At 49.8% G+C, this 27,950-nt stretch overlaps 1 protein-coding gene across 3 annotated transcripts; it reads left to right on the top strand.

Annotated features, from left to right (window-relative positions):
* Positions 1–28: 28 nt before the first annotated feature.
* On the top strand, positions 29–27,810 carry WASF2 (WASP family member 2). 3 transcript variants are annotated; one of them, XM_061442869.1, is made up of 9 exons: positions 29–152; positions 15,553–15,706; positions 19,592–19,726; positions 20,260–20,413; positions 21,489–21,606; positions 22,635–22,765; positions 24,236–24,391; positions 26,011–26,531; positions 26,972–27,810. In XM_061442869.1, exons 2-9 carry the CDS (start codon positions 15,577–15,579, stop codon positions 27,127–27,129), a joined length of 1,503 nt encoding a protein of 500 aa, XP_061298853.1. In that variant the 5' UTR covers positions 29–152; positions 15,553–15,576; the 3' UTR covers positions 27,130–27,810. The 3 variants fall into 3 exon arrangements, with proteins under 3 accessions (XP_061298853.1, XP_061298852.1, XP_061298855.1); XM_061442868.1 differs by having other exon boundaries at positions 61–215; XM_061442871.1 differs by lacking the exon at positions 29–152 and adding an exon at positions 2,503–3,004.
* Positions 27,811–27,950: the final 140 nt, after the last annotated feature.

Here is a 27,950-nt window from a genome sequence, read left to right as displayed (position 1 = left end):
GGCCAATGGTCTTGCGGCCCTGCGGCCGGGCGGAGGCGGGGCCAGGCTCAGGCAGGGCAGGGAGGGGGAGCTGTGGAATGGCGGACGGCCGGGCTGGCCCGCCCTGGTGGTAACGAGCCGAGCGGGCCGAAGGGGACAAGCCGCGGCGAGGGGTGAGTGTGAGCGGGGCGAGTGGGGACCCCCGGGCCTCCCAGCCCTCCTCTTATTGCTGGGAGGTAGGTAGAGGCGCTGGGGTGGGCCGCTAGGCCCTTGCCAAATAGTGAGCCCTGTGCTGAGCCTGGCGGTGTTTCCTGCCACATAGTGAGCCGCAGTGCTGCTGCACCCGGTGCTCCGGTGTGGGGCGGGCCGGGCCCCGGCGTGGGGCCGGGAGCAAGGGCACGGCCTCAGCCGCGGGCTGACACCGGCCCGGCCCCTTCCGGAGCCGTGGCTCAGGGCAGTGGGTGCTGCCTGCTCCTGAGGGGGCAGAGCCCGGTGCTGGGGTAGAAAGGGGGATGCTGCGGGAGAAAGGGGGATGCTGCGGGGTAGCCCTGAGCTGGGGAGCGGGGATCCCTCCTTGCCTTTGCGGTGTGATGGGTTTGGCATCACTGTGTGAGCATAGGCTCATGAAAGTGCCTTCTCCGTCCTGTCTTCCTGCCCGACACCCTTCAGGGTGTCTGGGTCCTCTAAGGAGTTGTGGAAGCCCCTTGGCTATCAACTAAACCCCACAACTACTTGGGGTAAGGCTGTGTGAGATGCTCTGGAAAGTGTTTTCCTCATTAAATCCCTAGGCACTCTGAAAAGAAGCTTTGGAGGTTGTAACGGGATAGGGTTGGGTGGTTTAGTCAAGTTCACTGAGCTCCTGGTGCGCTCAGACCATAGGGTCATGGAATGGTTTGGGTTGGAAGGAACCTTAAAGATCATCTAGCTCCAAGCCCCTGCCACAGCATATGTAACAAGAAATAAGTTGTTAAGGAAAATAAGTTGTTGAGGAATGTCCCTGGGGTTGCACCTCATCAGTGATTAGGTTTGTGTTGGCGTTACTCCTTTGAGATACAAATAGCTGATGTCCTATGGAGAAAGGTAAGGGATTGCAGCTTGTCCCCGTTAGCTATTATTTGACCTTAAGGACCTTCCTGTTGGAGATGTATTCTTTTCCTGACACAGGTTTCCCATTTGGCATCACTGGTTTACTTCCATGAGTAGCAACAACAGAATTGGGCGCTTCTGCCTAGATCAGATCAGATGTTGGTGGACATGAGATGATGTTAATGAAGTACACCATGGCACACAGTGGTCCCATAACTGATGGAACACTCCAGCCCTCACTCGTGTGTCCTTCCCCATGACTTCTGAGCTGGAAAAGTTGAAAGTGGAAGATGTGAGAAGCCAGCACCATGTGTATGTGCTTCCCTGTGACAGACCTGATGTTGCTTTATGGGAAGTACATGAGCCTCGAGGCTTGGTCACGCGTGGAAGGGGAACAGTTCTGCTTCCCACCCATCTGCAGGATTGCAGCACTGTGCATTCTGATGTGCCCCTTAGTGACCTTGAGTGGGGTTTTGTCATAGGAACCCATGCAGAGTTGAACCCCAAATTCAGTTATAACCAACCCAAACCTAAAATCTCCCCACTGATGCCACCAGCAGCGTGCTGATAGAGTGCCTTTGGAAACCCAGTGCATTCAGAGCCAAGGACAAGCTTTTTTCCAGGAGGCTGGGGAGGAGCAGGCCTCTGCTTGCTTCTTCATTTAAGGATTGTGCTTGAAAACACCAAGTTTGAATGAGAGAACTTGACCCAAGGTTTAAAGCTCCACTTAATGCTGATCTTTGCTCGAGCTATGGTTGTCACTATTGTCCCTAGGTGGGGTGGGGATCAAACCATGGGCCTCTGCCTTCCAAAGCATGTCTTTCTGTTTGGTTAAAAGCCTTGTTCTGTGTGGGGTGAGGAGCAGTTTTACCAGCTCTGGGTAGCCCAGCTGAAGGTGAAGCCTTGCTGGAATATCCACCCTTTCCAAGCTGGCTGCTCAGGCTTTTCCAAGCCCTACAAAGTATCAGTGGTGTAAGCAGTGATGCCACTGCCTGAGCTTGGGCTCTGGGCTCACTCCCAGTTCCTCACTGGAGCTTCTCTCTGGTCTGCACTCCTAAACCTTTCAAGCTCTGGTTTTACAAAGCTCTGTAGCTAGGAGGATGCTGGTTCAGAGAATCCTAGAATGGTTTGGGTTGAAAGGGACCTTAAAGCTCATCCAGGTCTGCGGGCAGGGACCCCTTCCACTAGAGCAGCTTGCTCCAAGCCCCGTCCAACCTGGCCTTGAACACTGCCAGGGATGGGGCATTCAGACCTTCTCTGGGCATCCTGTGCCAGCGCCTCAGCACCCTCTTGTGCCTAAGAGCTCATCTCAATCTCTGGCAGGTTAAAGCCATTCCCCCTTGTCCTGTCCCTACATCCCTTCTCCAAAGCCCCTCTCCAGGTTTCTTGTAGCCTCTTCAGGCACTGGAAGACTGTTATAAGCTCTCCCCTTGTTGTACGAGTTCTGTTTTCATTGTGGAGTGGCTTAGTGAAGAAGAGTAGAGGCTGGAACTGTAGCCTTAATGTCTTTAGAGTTAGCACTCTGGGATTTGGAGTAATGAGTTAATAGTAAAGTGCTCCTAAGCAGAGGATAAAACTGTTTTCCCAATGAATAACGTGACACGCTGAACAGAAACGGGTATTTTTAAGTTCCAGCTCAGAAGGTATTTGTGAGCAGTGATTCATTAAAAAGAATACCACGTTTCTGGGAACGACCAACCCAGTTTCTCAGCATACTTTGAATACATCTCATTCTTCAGGGCTGGTCTAGGAAAAGTTGATTTCATTCACAAAGGTTAGATAATCATGCAGTGTGGGTGGAGGGGTTAAAACTTCAGCGATTGCCTCATCTGCAATAGAGTTACAGCAGCAAATCCACCTCCTGGCTTGTGTGTTTCAGTCTTTTCTGGTGCTGGAAGAACAAAGAAGGTTCTGAGGATTAACATTTCCCCCAAATCAGGTTTGTTTCCTTTGACAGACTCTAATAAGGAAGATTTCAACAAATGGAAGGCTCAGGTTTAATCCTTCTAGATAGTTTCTCTCTGTGGTCTCAGATCTTTAATGTAAGGTTTCTAGTTTGCTTCTGTGAGGTTTGATGATCATACTTAGCCTTTGGTCATTCAGCTGAGCAAAATACATTGCTGTGTGCACTGCATGAGGCGATCCCAAAGCAGGCAAAGGATTGTGTTTGCATGCGCTGGGGCTAAAGTTCCTGCTGTCCCTGCCCACAATGGAACAGCAGCAAAGACACACGCTGCCAAAAGCTGCTTCTGAGGGTGAAAGCAGCTCCTTTCTACAGTAACACTGTGCTAAATGTGCAGGAAGCAAAGCAAAAGGGACACTTTCACCTTGTGGAAAGCAAAATACAACTCTTTTCCCAGCCTATCTTATGGTGCATTACTGTTTGCAGCAGCGCTTTGGCTTCTAATGGGAGCTGTAGTAAGAAATGGTGTGTTTTGAGTGTTTGTTGTCGCTGTGGAAGGGTCAGTATTAGTAAGGTTGGGCCCTTACTTAACCACAGATGAACATGTATTGAAATCTGGGAGGTATTTATAAAGAGTTGATGTAAAACAAGGCATGTGGAAGTGGCTTCTGGGTAATAAGCAAATGAGTGCTCGGAACAGAACCACCCCGGTGACATTCACTTCCTTTGGCTTTTTGCAACTCTGTGTAACAAAATGCCCTCTTTTTGAGGAGGGGAGGGACCAGTGCTGCCCATTGCACTCAGAGGGGGTGTTTGCTAAGGGATCTTTTACAGGAGGTGATCACATTCAGCCCAGTGCAGCGTGTTGATCGTATTCTCCAGCCCGAGCTCGCCCTGGCTGCAGTAATGGGCTGGGAAATAGTTCCCCTGGATCCTCCCTTAATTCCTGGGATCACAGGAAAGCTTTCCTGGTATTAGGTTGCTACTGGAGAAGTGGTAGAGTGAAGCCTTATCTCAAGTATGCATCTGGCAGGGGCTTTGAGGAGGGAAAATTTAAAGGAGCAGCAATCTCAATTAGTCTCTCCCAGCTGGGCTCAGTGGTGACATATTCCATTCCCCTAATGCGTTCTGCATCATCTCTTCTTCTAGAGCAGTATCCCAGACCTGTTTTGGGGTGAAGTGGTGCTTTGAAGGATGCTGTGATGCAGAGAGAAGAAGGGGCCGGGGGGGGGGGGGGGGGAGGAGATGCTTCTGGTGCAGCAGCACTGAGCACTGCTTCTCAAGGGCTTACACTGCTGCATGGGAGGCTCTTGCTGTGCCACCACTGCAGAGGAGCTGCTCTGAGCTCACTGGTGACTTGGAGGCTGTGCTTCTCCTGTGTTACTGTTGGAAACAGTAAGCAGTCAGGGGCAGACAAGACACAAAGAGCTGTCTGCTCCAAATGTTTTGTTCTTGCTGCCATCAATCAAACCTAAACCCTGAGTTTCTTACTTTGGTTTCTGCTGCAAGTGCTCAATAAGAGCTGAGAAGGTCTCTTGTGTTGTGTGATTCAGGCAGATAACCTTCTCAAGAGGGCCTTGTTTAATATCAGTGGTGATGCATTTATTTGAACAACTCCTTTATGAAGCAAAGACACACATAGATTTGAAATGAAAATCTCCTAATTGTAAAGTGAGGGGTATGAAAGGTCTTTTCACCTCGCGTATGACAAATGGGGGACTTGCTGCCCTGGGATTTTATGGATGAAACTCCTTTAGGGAAGTGAAATCCAGAAAGGACAATGCTGGAGAGGGACTCTTCATCAGGGGCTGTAGCCATAGGACAAGAGATGATGGGTTCAAACTGAAACAGGGAAGTTCAGGTTATATATGAGGAAGTTCTTTACTATGAGGGTGGTGGGACACTGGCACAGAGTGCCCAGAGAAGCTGTGGCTGCCCCATCCCTGGTTGTGTTCTCGTGACCCTAGACAATGTCACCCAAGGTTGGACAGAGCCTTGGGTGACATGATCTCATGGCAGGGGGTTGGAAATGGATGATCTTAAAGGTCCTCTTCCATGGTTATGCTTGTTTCCATGTGGTCTTCAGCTGCAGTGGGATGCTGCAATGTGGAGAAGGACAGCAGGGAGAACTGTTGCTCTGTGCTTACCTTGTTCTCATGCTCTTTCTGCATTGCTACCTGGCTGCTAATGGATGGAAGCTGCTGATTTATCTGGAGGCTGGATGACCCAGCATGGTTACTCTGAAGTCCTGTGGCATGGGGTTTCTTGTCTGGTTCATGTGCTGATGTTTCTGATGATGTTCCAGAGCATCTTGTGAGTCTCCCTTTCTCCCCACTCATAAAACTGGGCTAATGACTCTGACCTTTTGTTTGTAAAGCAAAAGGAAAAGGATCAGCAAAATACTGCAGCTTATTTACTATCATTACTGGAATGATGAGCAATGCCACTGTGTGGTACTTCAAAGTGCCTTCACTTACAAGATGCTGGAAGTCCCTTGAGAGGGAAAATGTTTCAGATGGAAAAGGAGGAGGGGGAACATTCCTCTGGTTCTCATCTAAGTGCAGTGTCCTGCAAGGCACAGAGGTGCTATCTCCAGCCATCTCCCCTCCTGGCTGGGGTATTTAAAGCAATCCTTGCTTTTCCCATAACAGCCAAAGGCTAGTGTCACTGATCGCACTTGTGCAGAAGCTGTTCCCATGCTGCGGGCTTTTGCAAAGAACTTTCTTGACCTATTGTATTACCATTAATAAGCTTGAGTGTGGTTTTAATTTCTCATTTCCTCTTTCACTGGATGCCTTTTTCCTCCTTCTTAAGAGTCTGTCTTCAAGTCGCTCTATAGCAAAAGTCTCTTTCTGCTGCTCCAGGATTGAATGATGCTTTGCTTTCAGGTGGCTCCGTGCTGGAGGGCTTGAAGGGGCATTCAGAGGAGTCCATCAGCCACAGTATCAGATGGATTGGTGTAGCTGCAGTTCATGCATGGATGGGATTTAATTGGGAGGGAGGGGGATCCGCAGCCCTGCCTGAATGGATGGGTGAAAGCTCCCCAGCCACGCCTGAGCCCCGCAGAGCTGGCTCAGTGCTTGCCAGAGTGGAAGTGAGTTCCCTTTCAGGCACCCTGCTTTTGTGCACATCAGAAAAAGCACAGACTCTCATGGCTTTGGCCTTGCAGCTGCAGAAAGCAACACCCAACCCAACAAAACAGGCAAAAGAGAACCGTGCACACACCCAGATCCTGTTCTTTCAATGCCAGCAGCTGCTCAGCCCATCGTTTGCTGGAGGAAGGCATGGAGCTATAAACACAGCTTGTATCAAACCTTTACCTTCTGGCTAGGGCAGCATGGGATAACTGGCTGCTTCCCTTTGGGAGGCTAAATTAAACCCCTGTGTAATTAACTTACACAAAATAGCCTTTTGGTTGCAATATGGTATGACTGAGGTTACATCTCAGGGCTGGCTTCACATGAGAGGGTTTCTATAAAGCAGCTTATTCTAGACCTCGTGGTGAACTTTAATAGAAAGACCTGTATCTTTAGCATCCCTAATACAGTCTAATTCCTCTTCTCCCCAAAAGTTGGGTTCTATAAAGTGGTTGTTTCAAACACTTGGACATAGTTTTGGATGGGCCAAACTCCAGAGCCTGGATTTTGCACTGGGTATGACATCACTGCTGATGAGATCACTCCTGGGCTTGAAACATGCACAATGGCTTAAAAAGCCTCTTTTCCTGCCTGTCCCAAGGAGATTCCACAGGCATCTGTCACCACGTCCAAGCTGGAATCTGGCTCTGCTCTGGCAGACCAGGGGGGCTTTGCTGAAGTCTTTGCCTAGAGGGTTGTTGGGTCCTGCTGGCTGCATGGATGGAGAAAGTGAGGCCAAGGGCTGTTATGCTGTTGAGCAAAAGCAGGAGACTGCTCCTTGCAGCTCCCTGCAGCTCTGCCTGCAGCTCCCAACTGGATCATGCACCATGCTCTGCACAGGTAGCTTGTGTGTGCATTCAAACCAGACCGGGTGTTGCTGGGGGCACCTTAAGGAAGAGCTGGGTAATCCCAGCCAGGGGCAGGGCCATCCTCTGCTTCCTCTTCCCACCCTTGGCCAGGCCAAGCCATAGGAGTGGGGAATAACTGCTTGGAAAACCCCAGCTGCCTGTGGCTTCTGGTGCTGGGGGGCTGCCTGTTCTCCCAACTGCAAGGTAATGTCCATCTCACTTGATTCCTGTGATCCAAAATCCATATCCAGGATCTTATGTGTATGTGTGTAGATATATATATATTCAGGATCTTATATATATATATATATACACACACATATACATATATATGTTCTTTTCCCCCTCCACAATAGAAACCCCATGTTTTATTTTGACTTTATAAAGACTCCGTTCATAAACAGTTTTAATTCAGATGTTCAAGGCCGTTCTCTTGGATGTTTTTTTGACAAATCTCAACATATAAAACACTTCTGGAAGATCTCAGGGACTCGGTGTCACTTCTTTTTTTCTACTCCTCGTGTCAAAGGTTAACTTAAAATATTAATGCTGCAAAGATTCATTTGAAGATATGAAAAGCGTTCGGGCAAGACTACATGTACATATTGTAATTACTTCCTTTTTCTTACAATTAAAGTAATTGGATTATATTTAATGAGCTATTTACATTTAATAATTAAGGCAAGACTTATCTTTCCAGTATTCCCCAAGTGCAGCAGAAGGGTGGGGGCACTCGGAGCTGTGATATAATTATCCAGGCGTGAGTTGAAACTGAAAGAGCAGTTGAGCTGTATAGAAAACACTTGGAACTGGTTTGTTCCTACTCTTTTCATTAATCAAAATAGTTCAATGTGTGTTTAAGGAGGGGAGGCTGAGCTGGGCTGCAAATGAGACAGAGTTTATCTGCTCAAAAGGAAGGTTAAAATCTGTTCAGGCTTCAGGAATAAGTCATTGAGAAAGAAACCTCCCCCCCCCCCTTCCTTTCGTATTAATTACCCAGCGCTGCCCTAGAATGGCAATGTGCTGATGTATTGTGAGAGCTGGGCTTTGCACCCCTGCTTTGTCAGTGCTAACGGCCACAGGCCCTGCCTCTTGCTGGAGGAGGCTGCTGTGAAGGGAGGCAGCAAACAGGCTCGCATTAGCAGGGATTCAGCAGGGTTTGCAGTAGCAGCCACACACCATTTGTGGGAGGGGCCTGTGGTTCCATGCAGGATCCCTGCAACGATGGCATGAGGCTTGGCTACCTGCAGTACCTCCAAAGGAAGCTGCTGGGAATAGTGCTGCTCCTCTTGCCACCTAACACAGCAGCATCAAGGCCTTTTGGAGTAAATTCAGTGCTTTGAGGATGTGCCCAGAGAAGCTGTGGCTGCCCCATCCCTGGCAGTGTTCAAGGGGCTTGGATAAACCTGGTCTAGTGGAAGGTGGCCCTGCCCACGGAACTGGATCATCGTTGGAACTGGAGGTCCCTTCCAGCCTGAACCAGGCTGGGAGTCTATGATTCTCCAGAGCTCATTTTGCCTGGATTGGGACAGAAACAATGGGGTGACTTTGGCAATGAAAGCTCCTCAGCCTTGACCTCTGAGTGCTGTTTTTTGGGGGGCAGAGTGGCAATCCTGGTTTAGTAGACATCTTTCTCTTGGGTTGCAGTTATTGCTCAGGGGCTTTGGCTCTGGGGACAGGCTGAGAGTGACGCTTTGAATAGTCCCATTCTCTTTAGGCAGTGGTTTGGGCTCAGACCAAGTGTTACCAGAGACCTCCTGCTGATGGGCTGAGACCTGCCCAGGCCTCTTCCTGTAGTGATTTGGAGAACCTATAGTGGAATTTCTCTACCTGGGAACACTTTAGGAACACCAAAGCGACCTGTTGATTGTGCGTGCCAAAATTATTCATAGGTTGAAGAGAAAGCATTCTGCTCCCTTTGCTGCTCCTGTTTCCTTGGAAGCAACAAAGCCAGAGTGCTGAAGGAGCCCTGCCTCTCTCCTGATGTATATCCTCATGGCAAAGACCTTGAAACCTTTCTGTTCCGGAGCTTTAATTCCAGTGTAATCAATAGTTCTGTATTCTGAGAATCCAATCCCTGTGACAGCTCTCTTTAATTGAGCTAAACTGCCTTTCTCTTGTCACATCTCTTCTAGAGTTGTATTGAAATGCATTTGTTCTGCCTGGCTCCTCGTCAGGCATTGATAGGAACACCAGGTGACCCTCTTTGTTTAACTTGTTTTGCAGCTAAATGAATGGAAACATTAATTAGGGCAATGGGGGGGGGGAGGGGGGGAGGTGGTGTGTGTTAGGCATAAAACCCCCTCTAGGTCAAAGTATTGGCTGCATTTACACTCCATCAAGAGCTGGGAGGATCTGCCTGTTCCCTGTTGGTGACACCCCCATCCTTCCACCCCCAGCCTGATTTGTGCCAGCAGCAAGTCCCTCTCCAGGAGAGCTTGATTCCAGCAAGATCCTCTTCAGGAAAGCTGATAACCAAAGTCGAAAGGGAAGAGCCAAATTTCCAGTCACACCTGTGCAATCCCCTCGAGGGCAGTAAATGATGATGATAATGCAGGAGCCAGACAAAAAACCAGCAGAAAATGGCTTTCTGAGCCTCTTTTGCATTTCTCAGAGCCAGCAGACTGAAGGGGAGGGGGGGAACAGGAGGGGAAGGAAATACAAGAGTATTTCTACTCGGGAGCACAGCAGGCTGATGTTTGTTGTCTCAAGGACTCCACACTGTACAATGTGTCCTTATTGTGCGGGATCAGGGCTGTTCCCTGTGTCACAACGTCGCTGCAGAAAGGGGCAGTGCTGCTCTTGCCCCATGCTAGTGCTGAAACACCTCTTTTGTAATGCAGATCATACCTGACAGGTCTTGAGTTGGTGATTGAAGCACCGAATGGTTTGGGTTGAAGGGACCTTAAAGCTCATCCAGCTGCAACCCCTGCCAGGGGCACCTTCCACTAGAGCAGCTTGCTCCAAGCCCCTGTGTCCAGCCTGGCCTTGAACACTGCCAGGGATGGGGCAGCCACAGCTTCTCTGGGCAAAGAAGTGGGTTATTAATGCACAAAGGGGTTGGGGGCTGTGTGTGTTTGTGTTCTCCTGTATGGCTTTCAGTCGATTCTGCTTCGGGAAGGCTGCTCTGTGGTGCTGGATGAGAACACATCGCTCTGTCTTAGCACCTGGAGAGCAACCCAGGGTGGGTTCTACCCCATGGCTTTGGGGGAGACCCATGCATCTACCCCATGGCTTTGGGGGAGAATAGAGTACTGTGCAAGGAAGGAGCCCTGCAGCTGCCCTTCACTGCTGACTCCTGCTCAGCTGCTGGCAGGTTGGGCTCTTAATGACAGATGAGCCCGTGACGTGGTTTTGGGAATGAATACTTGTTACAGCTGGCGGGCTGGAGTAGTTTAGGCATCACATGGCAGTTTGCTCTATAATTTCACTCCCTATTGCTCAGATGCAGCACTGATTGCTAGCTCGCTTCCCGAGCATGGAACTGTAGCATTTCTGATTGCTGCATCCCACTTTTTGGTGGCCGCATTGTGAGCTTGGATCGAGCCCTGGGCACTCAGCAGAGCCTTCCCCTCAGTTCTCCGTGTGTGTGTGTGTGTGTGTGTGTGTGTGTGTGGCTGCTGCTTCCCTTCCTGCTAGTCTTTTGGGGTTACATAAAAGCCAGTCTCTTTCTGGCCATTACAGCTACATGGGGGAGTAGTCACTGCTGAGAGAAGCTTGGAATTTGAAGCGGAGTTGTCACAGACATTAGAAAGAACAGTCGGGCTGCGTTGGCAAGCGACGGAGTTCACTCTTACTTCATCCTGATGGGAATTTCAGATCTGATTATCTCCTTTCTCCCTCATTCCCAAACCTGCTGCTGTGTCTCGTCCCCTAATGGGGACTCCAAAAGGCAGCTCTCCAAGCTGAGGGCTTGGGCTCCTTCACTATGCTGCTTGTTTGTGGCCAGGCAGAGGAGTTGGTAAGCCCTGCTGAGGGCATGGGGATTGGTTACCCTGATCAAGCTTAATTCCCATCTCCCTCCAGAATGTCCTCCTTAGGTGCTTTGTGCTGCACCAGACACGATGACAGATGATAGCACTGCTGGGGTTCAGCTTCATTGCAGATGGTCCCTGATCTAAGAGGCTGTGTGTCACATTGAGTGGGGCATTACCCAGGTGACTCCCAGTAATGCTATGCTGGTCAACTACCAGTGAGAAGACCCTTGCCAGGTCTCTCCCTCCAACTCGGCTCTTATTTGCAGCTCTTTGTGTGCATCACATACACATCTCACCTTGTAGTGCTGCCTGCCTTCTCCTCTGCGCCACCGTGGTGACTGTGCTGCTTGCACACGAAATAAAGGCTGGTTCCTCTCTTGCTGTGCACTGCTGTTTGCTGCTCTGCTCCAAACTGCTTGGTAAGGAGTATTTGCTCTGAGCTGCTGCTTGCAGTTGACAGAGCTTGAGTTTGCCTCGTGCCTTGCTCCAAGTGCTGGATTTGGAAAGGCAGCCTGGAGAAGAGAAGGCTCTTTAAGGGGAGACCTTAGAGCAGCAGCTCCAGTGCCTAAAGGGGCTGCAGGAAACCTGGAGAGGGGCTTTGGATAAGGGCCTGTAGGAGCAGGAACTGTATGAGTTTTAAGGTCCATTCCAACGCAAACCATTCCATGACTCTATGGTGATTCCCTTTTCCTTGGAGAAATACAAGGTGTGTGTGTGATGGTAAAGCCCAGGAGTTGATAGGAAGGGTAATGGGGAGCCAAAGCATGGTGAATCCTGGAAACAAAGTGCCAGTTGTGGCTGGAAGATGGGTAGGAATGTAGGAGTGGTGAGCTCAGCTCCCAGGGATCAGCGTAAGCACTTTGGGAGAGGGGGAATGGTGAGGAATTCTGGCAATGCCCAGCTGGAGGTGGGGGGGAAAAGAGCTACAGGGCAAAAGCATGGTTTGGCTTTTAGTCACTGCCGACATAACAGGGCTTGGAGCCTTCTCTGGTTCAAGCCGTGACTTGGAGACTGCAGAGGGAAAGCTTGCGGGGAGCAGGCAGGAAGGTTCTGCTTCAAGTGGGTGAGAAAAGGCATTTGTTACTTAAGAAAAGCCCTTACTACTTGTTGATGAGGAGGTGTGAAGCATGGTGGTTGCACATCTATTGCTGCAGCAGTGCTTGGCTCTCCCAGCCAGTGTTATCCTGCAACCAGCAAAGAGCGCTCCTCCCTCACATGGTTCAATTCCATGCTTTTGTTTTCCATATTCATTGGGAATCTGTTGCAGGCAGTTTTCTGTTACTTAGAGGCAGTTTCCTTTTACTCTGACCGTACTTGATCTCGTCTCCCGTTGCAGTGGGATCAGGATCTGTGCCCATGATGTGTCACTTTTGCAGCTTCTTAAAACCAGCCTCTGCACCCCAAACCCTACTACTCAGACAACCTCAATCTTCCCCATTAATAAGCAAGTGGAAGCACTTCTCTTTGCCTGCAAGATGGGGATTTTGGGCCTGGCAATTCATTTCACGTGCTCCTGAATGGTAGGATTTAGTTCTAATATATGGTCGGCACTGGTTTCCTGACAGAGACTAATGCCTGCTGACCACTCTGGCTAGCTGGAGTGGAAAACTGCTGTGCTGTCATGCCCTGACACAGAAAGTAAAGCGGTTCTGGATGGCCCTTGCTTGGGAGCACACTGTCAGTCGCTTCCTTAATGACTCTCTCTTAAAAGAATAAAAGCAGGAGCCTGGAAAGCTTCTTTAGGTCTGTCCCTTCCTTGTTTCATTTACTGTGCCTCTTCACTGTCCCCAGCTTTATACCTTGTGCTGTCTGCACTGTTTTGCTTCCTCCTTCTCCCTCTGCTGCCATTGTCCCTTCCAAACACTCGATTTTCTGCCCCACCTGAGTGCTGCTTTCAAACTCCACCCCTTGGTTCCCAATCCAGACTGTTAATCTTTGTCCCACCTTCTTGTGAGGCAGGAAGGTTTTACAGGAGCCCATTAGCTGGTATCTCTGTACAGCTGAGGTCTAACAGAGAGGTGCCTTCTTGAGGGAGCATCAACTGCTGATGTTGGCACCAGGCTCGGGTTGTAGGTCCCATATTTCCTATCTCGCCTCCACCCTACCCAAACATCTGAAACCTTTAAGCTCCTTCTCCTTCCGCTCAGAGCTTCCTTTAAACTGCCTCTTACCCCTGAGGCTGCTGTGAGAGCAAAGGCTTCTTGTCCCCAGCCCATCCTGTCCTTGCCCATCTCCATGGGGTTAATCCCCCGAGTCTGCTGCCTGCTGGATCCCCACTGGATTTGGGAGCGAGCTCTCTCTGTCGCCGTGGGGAGAAGCCACTGTCGGAGCCATCACGAGGGCGAAACTCTTGCTGCTGCAGTGGAGTGTGGCAGGGAGGGGGTGGCTGCCAGGATGAGCCAGGCTATAAAGGGAGTGTTTTTCTTAGCCTTTAGCTCTGCTGGCTTGCACCGGTGCAGATTCACACTGTCCCTGTGCTGACATTGTTGTTCCTCTGCCCAAAAACAAAGCAAGTTCTCCACTCCTCCTTGGGTTTAGTTTCCAGATATGCTTTGAAGGCAAACACTGTATAGAGAGAACATATTCCAGGTCTTTGTTTCTTCATGGGCATTTGGGGCACTGCTCCGTGTTCTGTTCCTCACAGATGAGTGCTACCTGTGCCCATCTCTTCTTCTGGGTGGGTCTCTCTTTCAACATCCATGCTCACATCTCACCCCCTTTCCTGGCTTCTTTCCCCTCGTGCTGTTTCCCTTCTGTCTGTCGTGGTCCTTGGAAGGGATCCAGCCAGGCTTTGGTGGATGAGCTGTCTGTCCACTCCGGCTCTGCACATCCCACTGTGGCTGCTCCCTGCGGAAGCAAAGTTGGGAGAAAAGCTGGATGCAGGCAGCCTGCAAATGCCTGCCTTGTTGATGTGAGCTGCCTGGTGGTGCAGACTGCAGTCTGGGGGGAGCTGGGCAACTTTGTCTGGCATAAAGCACTGAAGCTGACAAAGGATTGTAGGGCTGGGCTGTGATCGATAAAACACGTATTTGGAAGCGAAGGTCAGAGTCCTTCCTCCCTTCACCCTGTGCTTTAAATATCCCAGCAGTTACTGAGGGCTGCTGCAGTGCTTGGACATGAAGAACAACACAGACTTCACTGCTTTGTGTTTAGTTCGATGCAGATCTCGCTCCTCTTTTCCATCAGGTGGATGGGTTTGGGACCCCAAATACCTCTGAATTCCTCATGGAGAGTCATTCAACCTGCATCTGCTGGTCTGGGAGCCAGCCCAGTGCTGTGGCTCTTGAACTCCTCTGCCTTAATGGGTCAGATTTAGCAATTCAGAATCTGGCTTGTGAGGTAATTAGGAGGGATAATGCCCACTTCTTCCTCTTAACACCCTGATAGAAAAGCAGCCAGGAAGGCCTCCTGGACCTCAAAGATAAGCTGCCAGCTGCCACCGAGCCTATCAAAGGGTGGCTCAAAGTCAAGAGCAGCCAGCTGATTTTTCCTGGTCCTTGGGTTTTTGCTGCTGGTGACAGGAAGCCGTGTTCCCCAAGCTCTTCGCTTCCTGCTTTATTTATACCCCCAGCCCCAGCATGCCCATCACATGGGCACTGCTTGCTTCGCTGGGGTTCTTCTTCCTCCTATGACCTAGAAAAGAGATTCTTTCACCTTCTCAGTTAGCGAAGAGCTTGGGATGGAGTTGCTTTCACTCCAGGATTGCAGGAGTGCATCATGCTCCTTGTTGGAGCAGCTCAGCCAAGTTTCCTCCTCTCTTTCAGAGGTGGATGATCCCAGAAGAAACTTCAATGTTTCAGCCTGTTAGTAAAGGAGATTCTTGTTAGTTCCTGCACATAAAAGCATTTTCTGCCTTCCGGACACTTGGGCTTTCTGCTTTATTTGATATTTGTTTTAAAGAGCTGGAACTTTGTCTTGCCTCTTGTCCAATCCATCTTGACTTCTCTGTGAGCTCCCTTTAGCCCTGCATCCTGATGAGAGCTCCCTCAACTGCTGCAGCAGGAAAACAATGGTCCAGTGTAAATCTCAGCCCCGGGGGATTTCCCAAGGGAAGAGGGGGAGCAGCCTGCAGGATAAGGAAAGTTTCCTGGTCAGCTGCAAGCGCTTCCTGTTGTTTCAGAAGAGCCCTGCCTGTGCTGCTGCAGGAGGGAGGCACCATGCATGCTTTGCTCAGCTAGAAGACACTGGGTGCTCTTCTTTTCCCCCTAACATCTCCCGTCTCCTTCCTCTGGGTTAAACAACCCTATCGATTGCAGGTTGAAGAGAGTTGTGCTTGTGAGACACTCGTGCATGAGGCAGGAGATGGCTCAGCGGCTGGGGAGGAAGGGAACAACGGCTGCGGTGGTGCCAGCAGCACCCTGCATAGGGGTGAAGATGTGTAGTGATCCGTTCCTGCCTCTCCACCTGAGCTGCTGAGGCTCTGCTCTCGCTGCAACTCATAGAACAGCAGGATCTTTCATTTCTGATCAACTAGTTTTAGACGGGGGTTAGGGGGGAAAGAAGGCTTATAAATAAAGCCATTTGAGAGCAGGCAAACCGAACACCACGGCTCTGGTGTGCCTGGAATTTGTGGTTGAGTAATCCTTTCCTGTTTCTTTTTTGGGTTGTTTTTCATCTTGCAGAACAGTGCCTGAAGCAGGTCCACCATGCCGTTAGTAACGAGGAACATTGAGCCAAGGCACCTGTGCCGTCAGACGTTGCCTAGCGTTCGAAGCGAGCTGGAATGCATGACCAACATCACCCTGGCAAATGTCATTCGACAGCTGGGCAGCCTGAGTGAGTACCCCGGCGAGCCTGCGCGGTGCCCTCAGGAGTCGCTCGTGCTCTTTATTTAGCTCCCTTTCTACTCCAGCGTTCCTATTTCTCCCCCATCTGCCTTCCCTGGGTAATGCTAAAATGTTTTCCGAAAGGAATCTGATGCTAATTTCATATCCCTGGTCCCACTGCCTTCCTAGCTAAGAGAAAATGGGGAGGGGGGGTGTGGATATATGGGTGTGTGTGTGAGAGGTTGCAGGGAAACTGCAGATGGAAGGCTGGAGCACAACTCAGGCTTGTAAAATGGGAGGCTCTCCTAGCAGCCAGGATCTTGTGTCAGAGAATGTGCCTGTAATTGCACACGCTACTAAATGGAGCTTGACTGTGTTGGATGTACACTGTGTCAGTAGTCTTACTCTTAATGAAGCTGCCTCTTTGCCCCTGCTGGTGCTTGCCTTGCAAGACCCGAAGTCCCCACCCTGAGCCAAGTATTGCCTCTGGGGGGTTTGGGGCTGCTCACTCAGATGGCAGCAGTGCCTGGCTCAGCTCTGCAGTGGGCTGACCGATGCATTGTGAAGGCCAGAGGGAAAACACAGGCTTCCATGCAGTAGGAGAAACTTAAGAGTTAATTATGGTCCCTGGGGGATGACTCCTTCCTCTGTGGAATGCTCTGGAATCTGATGAGCCACCTTTGCCCTTGAAGCAAGACTTTTGATAATCAAATGAATGTATTGCTTGGCTTCTCTGGTGGTTGCAAATGCTTCTGCTTGCTCTGCAAAGCCAGCTCCTTGTGCCATAGCATGAATGTGACAGGGAAAGTGTGGGTGCAGGCTCTTTGCAGCAGTGAAAACCATGGCTGTCACTGACCTCTGGGCCTGTGTTTGCTGCCAGTCGGTGTCACATCCCGTTGGGTTCTAGAAATGTCACTGCACAGGCAAGACCAGTCTCTCTGCTCACATTCAATTGGCTCTTGTTGCTCATTGTTAGGTCTGGTAGCCAAGATGGTTGTGGAGGGCAAGTAAAACCCATCTCATACCTTTGAAATGGAGTGGAGGAAGGCAGTAAAGCTGTGCAAAGCTCAGCTGCAGAGAAGCTGGTCCCAGTCCAAAGGCCTGCAGTGGGTTAAGCGTGACAGAGCTGTGGTGAGGTCCTCTAGGTTTATACCTTTGCGCAGCTCAAAGCTGCTCCTCTTCTACCTTGTCAGAGAGTGGGTGAAGTGCTGGGAGCCAAATTCCAGCCTGGTTTATTGGGCAAGTGCCTTCCTGGGTGGTGTGGGGAGTGAGGTGCGTGGTGCTGGACCCATCAGAGGTACGTGGAGGAGAGCACTGGAGGGGTGGCTCTTGCTGACACTGTGTAAGGTGGGCAGGAAGTGCTGAGCACCACCTCTTAGCTGCTTCCTTAAGGTCAGCAGGATTGTAAATGAAGCACTATTTAGACTTAACTGCTCCAGAAAATTCACATCTAAATAGCCAGACTCCTGCTCCCTCCTCCTTTTCTCTCTCTTACTTCAAAACCTAAATCCACTCCTTCCCTATATGTTGAATATTACAGGAACGGAGCACAGGTTCAGTAGGCTGTGACAGGCCTGTCAAGTGAATAATCAGCCATGCCTAGTGCAGCAGAGTCTCTTTACAAAGATGCAAACATAAATCTTGTCAAACTTTCATATTCCAGTGAGTTTACCCTTCGTTACTATCACAGCTGGTAGCACTTTGTCGAAGTCGGCTGTGCACCTTGGTGTGATGTTATAGAATCCACAAGCTAAAGATGGAAAGCCCTATTAAATCATGCCGTCTGTCTTCCTGCCAGTGCATGACAGAGAGAATTTGGACTGTAAGCTGCACTTCTGCAGTCAAAGGAATTAAACCAAGGAATCAGTCCCTGCCTTACCCCATTCACAAGTGTCCATGTTTGGGGTGCTGGATGGTAACCGTTCAGGTGAATTTACGCAGGGCAGGATTACAGACCATCCCTTCTCCCTCCAGGGTTAAGACCAGTACATACAATGCTCTTTATGTATTATTTCCTGTTGAAACAGACCACTTGGCATTGCAAACCAAAGACTCTTTTTTCCCCTTGTGCTTGTTGCAGTTCCTTGTGAGACTCAACACCGAGTTTCAGTTCTCATTAAAGCAGAAACCAAATTACAACTGTTCTTTTGCTGTGCTGTTGCTGGGAGGTAGCAAATTAGCCCGTAGCTAAACATTGGCTCTCTTTGGTTAGAGAGATGTACACGGTGTCTGTATTGTCCAAAGCTTCCCACTGTATTATTGTCCAGTGAACCTCCAGCCTTTGCTTTCTACAAACACTTCAAGCTGGCGTTGCCACCAAAAGGTGTGGAGGAGGTTGATTTTTAACCTGGCTGCTTCCCCATGCTTGGCAGCGTAAGGAGAACTGCATGGGAGTATGAACAAGTAGCTGATATGTCACTTCAGAGAGCTGAAAGTATTTGTGCAGCTGGGTTTTGGGGGATGTCCTCACGTTGCTTTGGGGAACGGGCTCTTGTCTCTCTGAAGTGACTCATTGCAGACAACCAGCTTTTCCCAAATTGCTGTTCAAGTCAGGCTTCCAACTGGTTATCCTTTCCTGAATGTTGGTGAGGATCTTTCAGAGTAACAGATTCCAGAACAAACTGTTGACCATATGATGATGCACTTCAAAATCAGACTGCTTATTGGGAGCAGCCTTGTACTCACCAGCCGTGGCTGGGAATGTTTCCCATCAGTGGGAACTCCATGGGCCTATGTCTGCTCTCAGTGCCAAGTCTCTGCTGATCAGCATTGTCCTCGCTGTGGTTTGGGCTCCCTGGCTTGGATTGTGCCTGAGAGCAGAACAAAGACACTACTCATTGGAAGCTCTTGGTTGTCTTCCACTTCTCTCGTTTCTGTCTACCTGTGGTCACCTCTTGATGCACACGTAGATTTGAAGCTCTTAAGGACAGGGCATAGCTTTTTGTTGTGCTTCTAAGTGATTCAGCAAGCTCCTGCTCCAAGCCCCTGGGCACTCTCACAGCCCAAGCGATGGATGATGTTTGTCAGAGCAGCCCACTGAGCAAGCCAAGCTGTTACAGAGAGAATATCCCTCTTTGAGAAGTTCCCCTTTGGGTTTGATGGAGAAGAAACGTGAATGCATCAATTTTTCAGACACTGCCACCTGAAGGAACAAAAGGGTCAGTGCTGTCGGCTGTGGTTAGAGCTCAGCCTTGAGGCTCGAGGTCTGGGGCTGCTCTCTCATTGAGCTTGTAAATAGTGGCAGTTACCCTGGAGGCAGGCCTGCTGGAGACAGGGAGCCTTTGAGCTTCTCCAGAGCAATACAAATCCAACTGCATTGGCTTGTCTAATTAACAGAAGAGCAGAGAATCTTAAAGGAACTACAAGACTCATCCAGTTTCAGCCCTCTTTATTCAATTACTTTAATAATGACTTGGAAGTATGTCTTGGATTGTTTCTTTATTGCTTGAAGGTCCCTTGGAAATGTCAGGTTTTGGTAGAACAGGGAGTTTTCTGCCTGGATGTTATGGGTTCAAACTGAAACAGGGGAAGTTTAGGTTAGATATAAGGAAGAAGTTCTTTACTGTAAGGGTGGTTCGGCGCTGGAATGGGTTGCCCAAGGAAGTTGTGAATGCTCCACCCCTGGCAATGTTCAAAGCCAGGTTGGATGGAGTCTTGGGTGACCTTGTTTAGTGTGAGGTGTCCCTGCCCATGGCAGGGGGGTTGGAACTGGATGATCTTAAGGTCCTTTCCAGCCCAAACCAGTCTATGATTCTATGTTGAGCTCAACTCTTGACAAACTTGAACAGAAGCATGGTTGGTTTGTTCTGGCTTCAAGAAAACAAGCTGGGAGACTGAATATGGTCTGATGTGGCTCCTGAGGATGCTTTGTAATGTGGACACTTTGCTCTTCCAGGTAAATTTGCAGAAGACATATTTGGAGAGTTGTTTACTCAAGCCAACACCTTTGCCTCTCGGGTGAGCATTCTAGTCGAGAGAGTTGACCGCTTGCAAGTCAAAGTCACTCAGCTGGATCCCAAAGAGGAGGAAGGTAATAGAGTGGAGCACGGTCCTTGCAGACCAAGCGTGATAAAGGTTCTCCTTGAATCAGCATGGTTGTTTCACAGCCATAAAATGATGCTGTGATGGGTGGTGGGATGTCTTCTTTTGGACTCAAGGACTGTTCCCTCCCTTCCTGAACAACTACAGTGCGGCTGGTGTGGACAGCCTTTGTGGCCCAGCCTAGATTTGCGCTTTAGCAAGTGTCCATGTGGAAACTCGCTTTTCAGCAACGTGATAGCAGCGTGGTGCTTGAGTCTTGGTCGTGGGGGTTCAAAACCACAGCAACAGCTCCCAAGAGAGCTGTGTCGATACAGCTCAAGTAGCGGATCTTGGCACAGCATCGTCTGAGATTTGCTGGGTTTCCCAAGGGATCTATGGGAAAAGGAACCTGACCTTAAAGAGTGCAAAGCATGCCAAGAACTCCAGCTGAAATCAGATGTTCACTGCTGCAGTGAACATGGTCTGCAGTGTCACTGGCCTGGGTCAAGCTGTTCTTCACTTGCTCTCTTCTCTTTCTTGCAGTCTCCCTGCAAGGCATTAACACCAGGAAGGCCTTCAAAAGCTCCACTACTCAGGACCAGAAGCTCTTTGACAGGGATTCTCTCCCTGTGCCTGTCCTTGAAACCTATAGGACCTGCAATACTCCTCCACCTCTCAACATCCTCTCACCTTACAGGTATGGTTGCAACACCTCCTTAGCTCTTCGTTCCCTTGCAGAGAATGAGCTTTGCCTCCCAGTCTGTCAAGGAGGCCGTTTCCCGTCCTGTTCCGTCCTGAAGTAACTGTTTCCAATGGGAAATTGAGTTGCTAAACTGAGATCCATCAGGAAATCCCATTCTCTGGATTATGTGAAACTTTGCTTTTGGGGCTGTACAAATGAGCATAGCTAGAAAATGAGAGATTTGGTTACCTGCTGTCACATTTGTGACTGCCTTGGGGCAAGGCTTGGCTGGCACTGCAGAAACATGCTAGGTGTTGTGCAGATGATGCATTTTCCTTGTGCTTCTCCATAGCCCTGTGGCTCCTTTCCAGAAAGCTGCAGTGCAAACTGCAGAGCATACATCTGTAAATGGCTCTCACCCAGGTGGGTGCAGCAGACTCCTATAGATCTGGAGATGCTTTCTGTGCCTGGTCTGATACATGGAATGTGACCTACACCGGCTGCGGAACCAGTTCTCTTGAGCACTCTCCCTCTGATTTCATCTTGTAGGTGGTAGAAGGAAAGGGGGTCAGAATCCAGAGGCTTAGCCCACATCCATAAATATCTTTGGAGCAGGTAAAAAGTAATTACAGATAGCTGGAGGCAGCTGTCTTCTGCCAGACATGGCTGCACTGCAGAGGAGGAGGAGAGTGTGTGTGTGTGCTCACTCCTGAGTTTCAAGGACGCTGCTGGTCTGATTTAGGGTTCCTGAGCTGGAGAAGGGTTGGTTGGTTGTTTTTCCACATCAGAAATACAACACAAACAACTGGGAGTTGAAGTGAGAGACCTGCTGCTCTCTTGGTGATTGTTCAGAGCAGTTGAGCTCTTCAGGTGCTGCGTAATGGAGGTATGGTGTGAGGGTAAAAGCAAGGGGGAGAGCCAGGACAAGGAAGGCTGTGGGTCTGAGATGGGGGGTGGAGGTGAGAGCAGGATGTTTGACCTTCTAAACTGTCCTCTGGGCTTGTGCCTTGTGTTTTCTTTGGGCTTCAAACAAATGTGTGACTTGGTCCTTATTTGTGTGTGCTGGTTTTTCCCCCCCTGCCTGTTCTAGGGACGATGGCAAGGAGGCACTTAAATTCTACACGGATCCTTCCTATTTCTTTGACCTTTGGAAAGAGAAAATGCTCCAGGACACGAAGGATATTATGAAAGAGAAGCGGAAACATAGGGTGAGGAAATGGGAGATCTCTGCCAACAGAGGTGTGTCAGGGAGGAACAGGAGGTGGGAAGTGTTAATACAGCTTGGACTTCAAAGTTGCTATCCAAAAGTCAGGTTTGCTCTCTTAAAGACTTCCCTGAATTGAGCTTATCTGGTTTGCTTTAAAGAACACAGATACCCTTCATTTGGTTTTCCAAATGCCACTGTCTTTGTATGGTTATAAGGGCTTAATCTGTAGTCCTCCAACACTTCCCATGTTGCAGAGGGGGTCTGTCCAGTGGTGAAGCTTTGCAAATCCCCCTGCCCCAGCACTGCAGTGTGCTGAGTGTTGTGATACATTCTGCTGTGAAAGAATAAAGAAAGAAGAGAATGTCCCTTCAGGAGCACAAAACCAGGCCCTGATATTAAATGGGGGTAAGTGGGAGGCTTAACAAAACCACTTCAGCTGCAGATGCCAGGTAGAAGCTTCTGGTTGGCTTGCCTGGGGATTTGAACCCATGTTTTACCAGCACTGAAAGACCATAAAAGAACCAGTTTGAGCATACTTTATGTAGCTTTTGAGCAACTGGAGTCTTAAATATCAAAACAGATGATTTTTCAATGGGAATAACAAAGGAAAGGTGTAGGACATGGTAGAACACGCAGAGTAAGGCTTGCTGAAGCCCACTTCTTTGTGGGCAAGTGTCCGTATTGCATCCCAAAGCAACACCACCAAGGTGATGGTGAGATTCGGCAGGCTTGACCCAGAGGCCAGAAACTGAATTGCTGTGGGAAACTGAGCTTTCCCTCTGTCCTCGAGGTGGTGGTGCCAGGGAATAACGATGGCATCATGGCCAGGCTGCACTGGGGAAATCTGCTGTTGTCTATCTCATTTTATGCTCCAGCCTCTGTGTGTGGGAGATCTTTGGAGCTTGCAGCGATGGGGAAAGTAAATTAAAGATCCCATCCCTCTTTGAGCATATTCTCTTCTTGAAACTGCTGCAGGTTTGTTGTATCCTTCCCTCTTCCTAAGCTTCTGTTTGCTTCCTTCTGCCTTAGAAAGAGAAAAAGGAGAATCCGAATCGAGGGAATGTGAATCCACGAAAAATCAAAACCCGGAAAGAAGAGTGGGAGAAGCTGAAAATGGGACAAGAATTTGTTGAGTCAAAGGACAAACATGGTCCTGCTGGGTAAGCAAGTGTGGGGCTCTCTGGTTCAGCTCCCTGCTGAGGTTGATTGTGATGCAGTACACCCTGCTCTGCAGCTCCTCCAGATCAGCTGTGCGTTGCGGATCGATACTGCCACTAATCACATTCTCCAAAGTAAATGTGGCTGCTAATTTTAAGATTTGCTAAATAAATCAGGGAGCTGCAGGGTTTGAACAAGGTGGCAGGAACAGCTTTGGTAGCAAGTCTGCTCTCAGCTGCCTGTCTTGTGGGCACAGAAGTGTTGAGAGCTTTGGCTCCCTACCCCATCGCCATGCCCCGGGCCTTACGCTGGGAGCAGGGTGGCATCATGGTGGCATTGTGTGATTGCTTTGTTACATTTCCCAAATGGCTCTTCACACCCTCAACTTGGAGCGGGGGCTGTCCCCATCCAAGTATTTCAAGCTCCAGATCTCTCTTTAGCACTTCTGGCTTGGGAATTCATTTAACTTTTGACACCAGCAAGGCTGGAAGCAGACCGAATTCCCCACAATGCACTGCTCACTTGCTCGCTCCTTGCAGCTTCCTTTCATAGAAGAGAAAAATCTCTCTTTAAATCACACTCTTCCAGCTAAAAATAAAACTTGCTTTTAGTTTAATAGGAGAACAGGTTTGGTTTCTAGCAGAGGAATGGAGCAGCACAACAGCACCATTTCCTTGCTCCTCTTTTCACATGGAAGCATGTTTGTGCCTTTGAATTTGCTTGAGGTCCAGAACCCCAGGAAACGGGGTGGTTTCACCCCCCCACAGTGAAATGAGCTCAGAGAAAGCTGAGCAGGAGAGTCATCTGAAACCAAAGGAAGAGCTTTGGATCCTTGCTTTTAATGGCATTGCTGTTTCTTGGCTTCTTGTTGATATTCTATTCTCCAGCTTACTTGTGTAGCATCTTTGAGTATCTCTTTTTGACGCTAAGGATGCCCAGTGTCACTGGGAGTCCTTCAAGTCCAGGTTGTTAAGAATGTTAATAGAAATGGCTTTTATTTCAGTGTTTTCTTGCTCTCTGAACTGTATCTTCATGCTGTTGTGCTGTGTGGTAGCAACAAACAAACAGAAGAGCATCTGTGCAAGCTCTAGCCAAAGAATTATGCAGAGCAAACCAATGCAGCTCTGCATAGTTCATCACGTAGGATGCTTTGAGAAACAGAGGCTTTTTTCCCTTATGTTTCTTTAAGGATTTGTGTTGTGTGTCCTGTTGTGGTGGTTGTTAAGGTCCCACCTAAAGGCAGGTCCCACTGTGGTGGAAAAAGCTATTCCTGCTGGAAAAGCTCATTTGTACATCTTGAAGGTTGAGCCATCCGTGTGGTTAATATCACTGCTGTTTGGTGGTTGAACTGCTGCATGGTTGGTTGTTGTAACCCTTCCAGGAGGCAAACCTCTTGTTAGTGAGGGGGAAAACGAGCTTTAGACATTGCCTTGAACTCTTCCAACACATTTGCTTGTCTTGCTTCCACCCAGGTACCCCTCTAACATGGTGTATCAGAACGGCAGCATCGGTTCCAACGAAAGCATGGACGTGAACTGCTACCCGCCACCGCCGCAGACTGACTCTATTGTGCCACCACCTCCTTCATTCCCAGATGACAGCCTGCCTCCACCCCCGGTGGAATTTAGGTAAGCCTACGGGATCCCTTCTGTCACCGAGGAGTAGTAGGTGGTGTAAAAGGATGACATGAGACAGGCTGAGATAGTTCAGCATAACTTCCTGACGGGTGTTGTATGGGAATCAGAATGCTCCTGTCTGAGGGGATGTGCAACTGCAGGCAGGGACAGAGGCACAGGCAGCACACCCATAAATCCCAACCACTCTCCTTGTTCCCATAGAGAAGGGGAGAATGTGCTTGGGCAGAGCTAGAGCAGACTTACTTCACGTTCCGTAAGACCAGGGTCCCAGTCGATCTGGCTCCATTGTGTTGGTTTTCAAGTGCAGTTGTTCCAGACCCTGTAGTTCCTGATAGAGCTTTGCAAATAAGCCTCCTTTCATCTCTGTGTTTTGTTACTGTTTGCCCTGTGATCTTTGACGTGGGCACTGAAGATGTAGATGTAGTTAAATGTAACAGACCCGAGCACACAGCTGACTTCTTCCCAGAGACTTCGGTGCAAGTTCAGGGCAGCTGCTTTGTGTCAGATGAAATGGTGACTTCCAGTCACCTCTAGAGAGGGGAATTGTGGTCCAGCAGTGGCTCAGGACACAAAGGGTGGAACAAGAGTAAATCTAAGGCAGTAAAACAGTCAAGAGTAGCAGGAGGGGCTATGTCAGGTAGACAGGACTGTTTTAGCTTGTCTCCATCTTATCCAAAGGCAGCAGTGCTGCAGAAAAGGCTGTTCTGATGTGTCAGAGAGACCAAGCAGTGTGTTCCTCTAGGGCAGAGCAGAAACAAGCTTTCAGATGCTGCCTTATGCAGTTGCTTAGATCTCTGCCTAGCCACAGAACTCTCCCTTCCCTGGCTTTGTTTTGGTGCTTGTTTATAAAGAACTCCAGGAGTGAGGTTTGATCCCCAGTAGTCTGTCTCAGATCAGCACTGTTACTGTCTTACTGCGGAAGGAGATGTCAGTTTAGGACTTCTTTTACACATCCATGGGATATTATAGTGTCTTATGGGCAGTATTGTTCTTTGGTACTTCCCTAAATGGGAGATTTAGGCACTCCTGCATCTCTTAAGAGCATGTTGGGTAACCACATCTTCACTCCCCACAGCAAGCTCAGAGTCATGGCTGCTGCACTCGAGCTCTGAGCCATGGAATCCGGTGTGGAGATCTGTTCCCAGCAGGTGCTCAGAGCATATGCTTTCCTGGCATTCCCATCAGGATATTTTGTATGATTTATCATGGTAGACATCCCTGCTCGGGGTGTCAGGAGGCTGACCTCAGCTTCAAGGGGTAGTGTCTTGCATTGCTACAGGAGCTCTTAAGCCAGGAGGCTTCTCTGAGCTCAGCCCTGATGCCTGGCCTTTGGCATGGAGGTGGGATGGCTCATGTTCTTGCCAGCATGAGAGATGGGATGGGTGATAGCATTCCTGCCAGTCCGCAGAAGCCTTCCTTTGTTCTGGTGGTGTAGGCCAAGAGAAACACTGCAAGGGAATTAAAACCAAGGAGTGAGGGCTCCTGGAAACACCACTTAAAGCTGGAACTTGGATATTTCTGTCTGCACTGCAACAAACACATGATTTGCATTAGCACTGACATTGTACAGTCTATGTAACTAATAGCCTTCTTTCTCTCTGCTCCAACAGCTATCCTATAGACAGCCAAAGAGGTTCTGGTTCTGGAGGGACCAAACGATCCAGCCTGGTCAGCCCCAGTCACCCACCACCAGCTCCTCCCATTGGATCCCCCTCAACCAGCAGGCCGGGCTTTGCTCCCCCTCCGGCGCCACCGCCGCCACCACCACTGATGGGGAGCGCGCCCCCTCCACCACCTCCCATGGGATTCCCGTCACCGGGAACACCACCACCCCCCTCACCCCCTTCATTCCCTCCTCACCCCGAGTTTGCTGCCCCGCCACCACCATCTCCCCCTCCAGCAGTCGAGTATGCCAGCGTGCTCCCGCCTCCGCTGCCGCAGGCGGGCAGTGGGAGTGCGCCACCTCCCCCTCCACCACCACCGCCTCCTGGCCCACCCCCTCTATCTTCTGGTGGCCTGGATGGCCCCCCACCTCCCCCTCCGCCCTCAGACACCTCCACCTCCAAGCCCAAGTCATCCTTGCCTGCGGTTAGCGATGCCAGGAGTGATCTGCTTTCAGCTATTCGCCAGGGTAAGGTTTTGTTTCAGTGCTCTCTCCTTTGCCTCTGGAAAAACTCACATACCCATGTGAAGAGCCCCTGGGAGCCATCCCCTGAGCAGTGGTGTGAGTGCCTCACTGCTCGAGACCTGTCCCTTGTGGTCCCTCCTTGTCTGACCACCTCACTAGGTTTCACAACTCCAGCTGCACCTTTGGAGACAGCAGTGCTGGGATTGGTGTGGTCCGGTTTTGTGAGTGGGTTAGTGGTGATAACCCCCCAGAGGAGCATGGAAACAATTCCCACCTGCCCACCCAGCCTGTCTTGCCTGTCGTTAACCATCAGTGTTATCCCGCAGCGTGTCCAAGACGGGCTGCCTTGCCCAGAGGATTGTGTCACAGGGATGGCTGCTTTGGAGATCTCTGTGTGACCAAAGCCTTTGCATGATCCCCTCCGTTGCCTTCTTTCCCAACAGGCTTCCAGCTTCGCAAGGTGGAGGAGCAGCGGGAGCAGGAGAAACGGGACGTTGTGGGCAATGATGTGGCCACGATCCTGTCGCGCCGCATCGCTGTGGAGTACAGCGACTCTGAGGACGACTCTTCCGAGTTCGATGAGGACGAATGGTCGGATTAACCACAGCCCACTCCCCTCCTTCCCCTTCTCTCCTGAGTTAACCTCTTCTTAAAGAATCAGGTGGCCAAACCTTCCACCACTTCCCTTTTCAACCTGTAACCAAAGATGTGCCAAGGGTTTTGAGAACCAGCAGCATATCTCCCCTCTCCCTCCCCCCTCCAGCTTTGGCAGTGCTTTGTGCTCTGCCTTTTCCAAAGGTCTCCTCATGGACACTGCCAAGGTGGTGTTGGGATTTAGCTGGAGGGGGTGTAACGGTTGCTTATTTAAAAGAGAGCTAAACCTCCAGCTTCTCGATACCACCAGGCAGAGCACATCTAAACCCTCCATCCGGAGGGATTTTGAAAGTAAAGATGGATGATCCTGGTGCGGCCGGGTGGCCTTTCAGATGAAGGACATTTTCAGCTAGTTTTCTCATGGCAACAGCAGATCTGATGGCTCTCCCTTTCCAGTGAACACTGGTAGTGCTGCAAGAAAATGGGCTTGAAATGTCAGTTCTCTGCTGCATCCCACTGTCAAATCATCAGGTTTTGGCAATAGCGCACAATTCTTTCCCCTCTGACCCCCTAGTGTTAATTCCAGACTGCCCTGCTTGGGGTGTGCTTCCTCGCTCCAGGGCTGTGGAACGCTTAGGGTGCAATGTGAGGAGGGAGTTCTTTAATGGTAAAAGCTGCCTTTACCTTCCTCCAGCCTCCTAGCCTGCTTGGCCAAAGGAGACTTGCCCAAAGGGATGCAAAGCTGGGGCTTGTAGGAGAGCAGAGCCACTGTCCCTCTGGGACACATCTGTGGTGAAACTGCTCTGTTGATGCCTCCAATTCACGCTG

Source organism: Pezoporus flaviventris, unplaced genomic scaffold (genome assembly GCF_033815535.1).
Source record: "Pezoporus flaviventris isolate CSIRO_AGI_PZ_B2104156 unplaced genomic scaffold, CSIRO_AGI_Pfla_v1 ptg000254l, whole genome shotgun sequence".
NCBI lineage: Eukaryota > Metazoa > Chordata > Aves > Psittaciformes > Psittacidae > Pezoporus > Pezoporus flaviventris.
The sequence above is the reverse complement of the archived record's forward strand: the minus strand, read 5'-3'. Positions and strand labels throughout refer to the sequence as shown.

Coding starts and splice junctions, on each gene's coding strand:
- WASF2 (XM_061442869.1), top strand. CDS start 15,577: ATGCCGTTAGTAACGAGGAACATTGAGCCAAGGCACCTGTGCCGTCAG. Junction 15,707..19,591: donor TCGACAGCTGGGCAGCCTGA/GTGAGTACCCCG, acceptor TTGCTCTTCCAG/GTAAATTTGCAGAAGACATA. Junction 20,414..21,488: donor AACATCCTCTCACCTTACAG/GTATGGTTGCAA, acceptor TGCCTGTTCTAG/GGACGATGGCAAGGAGGCAC.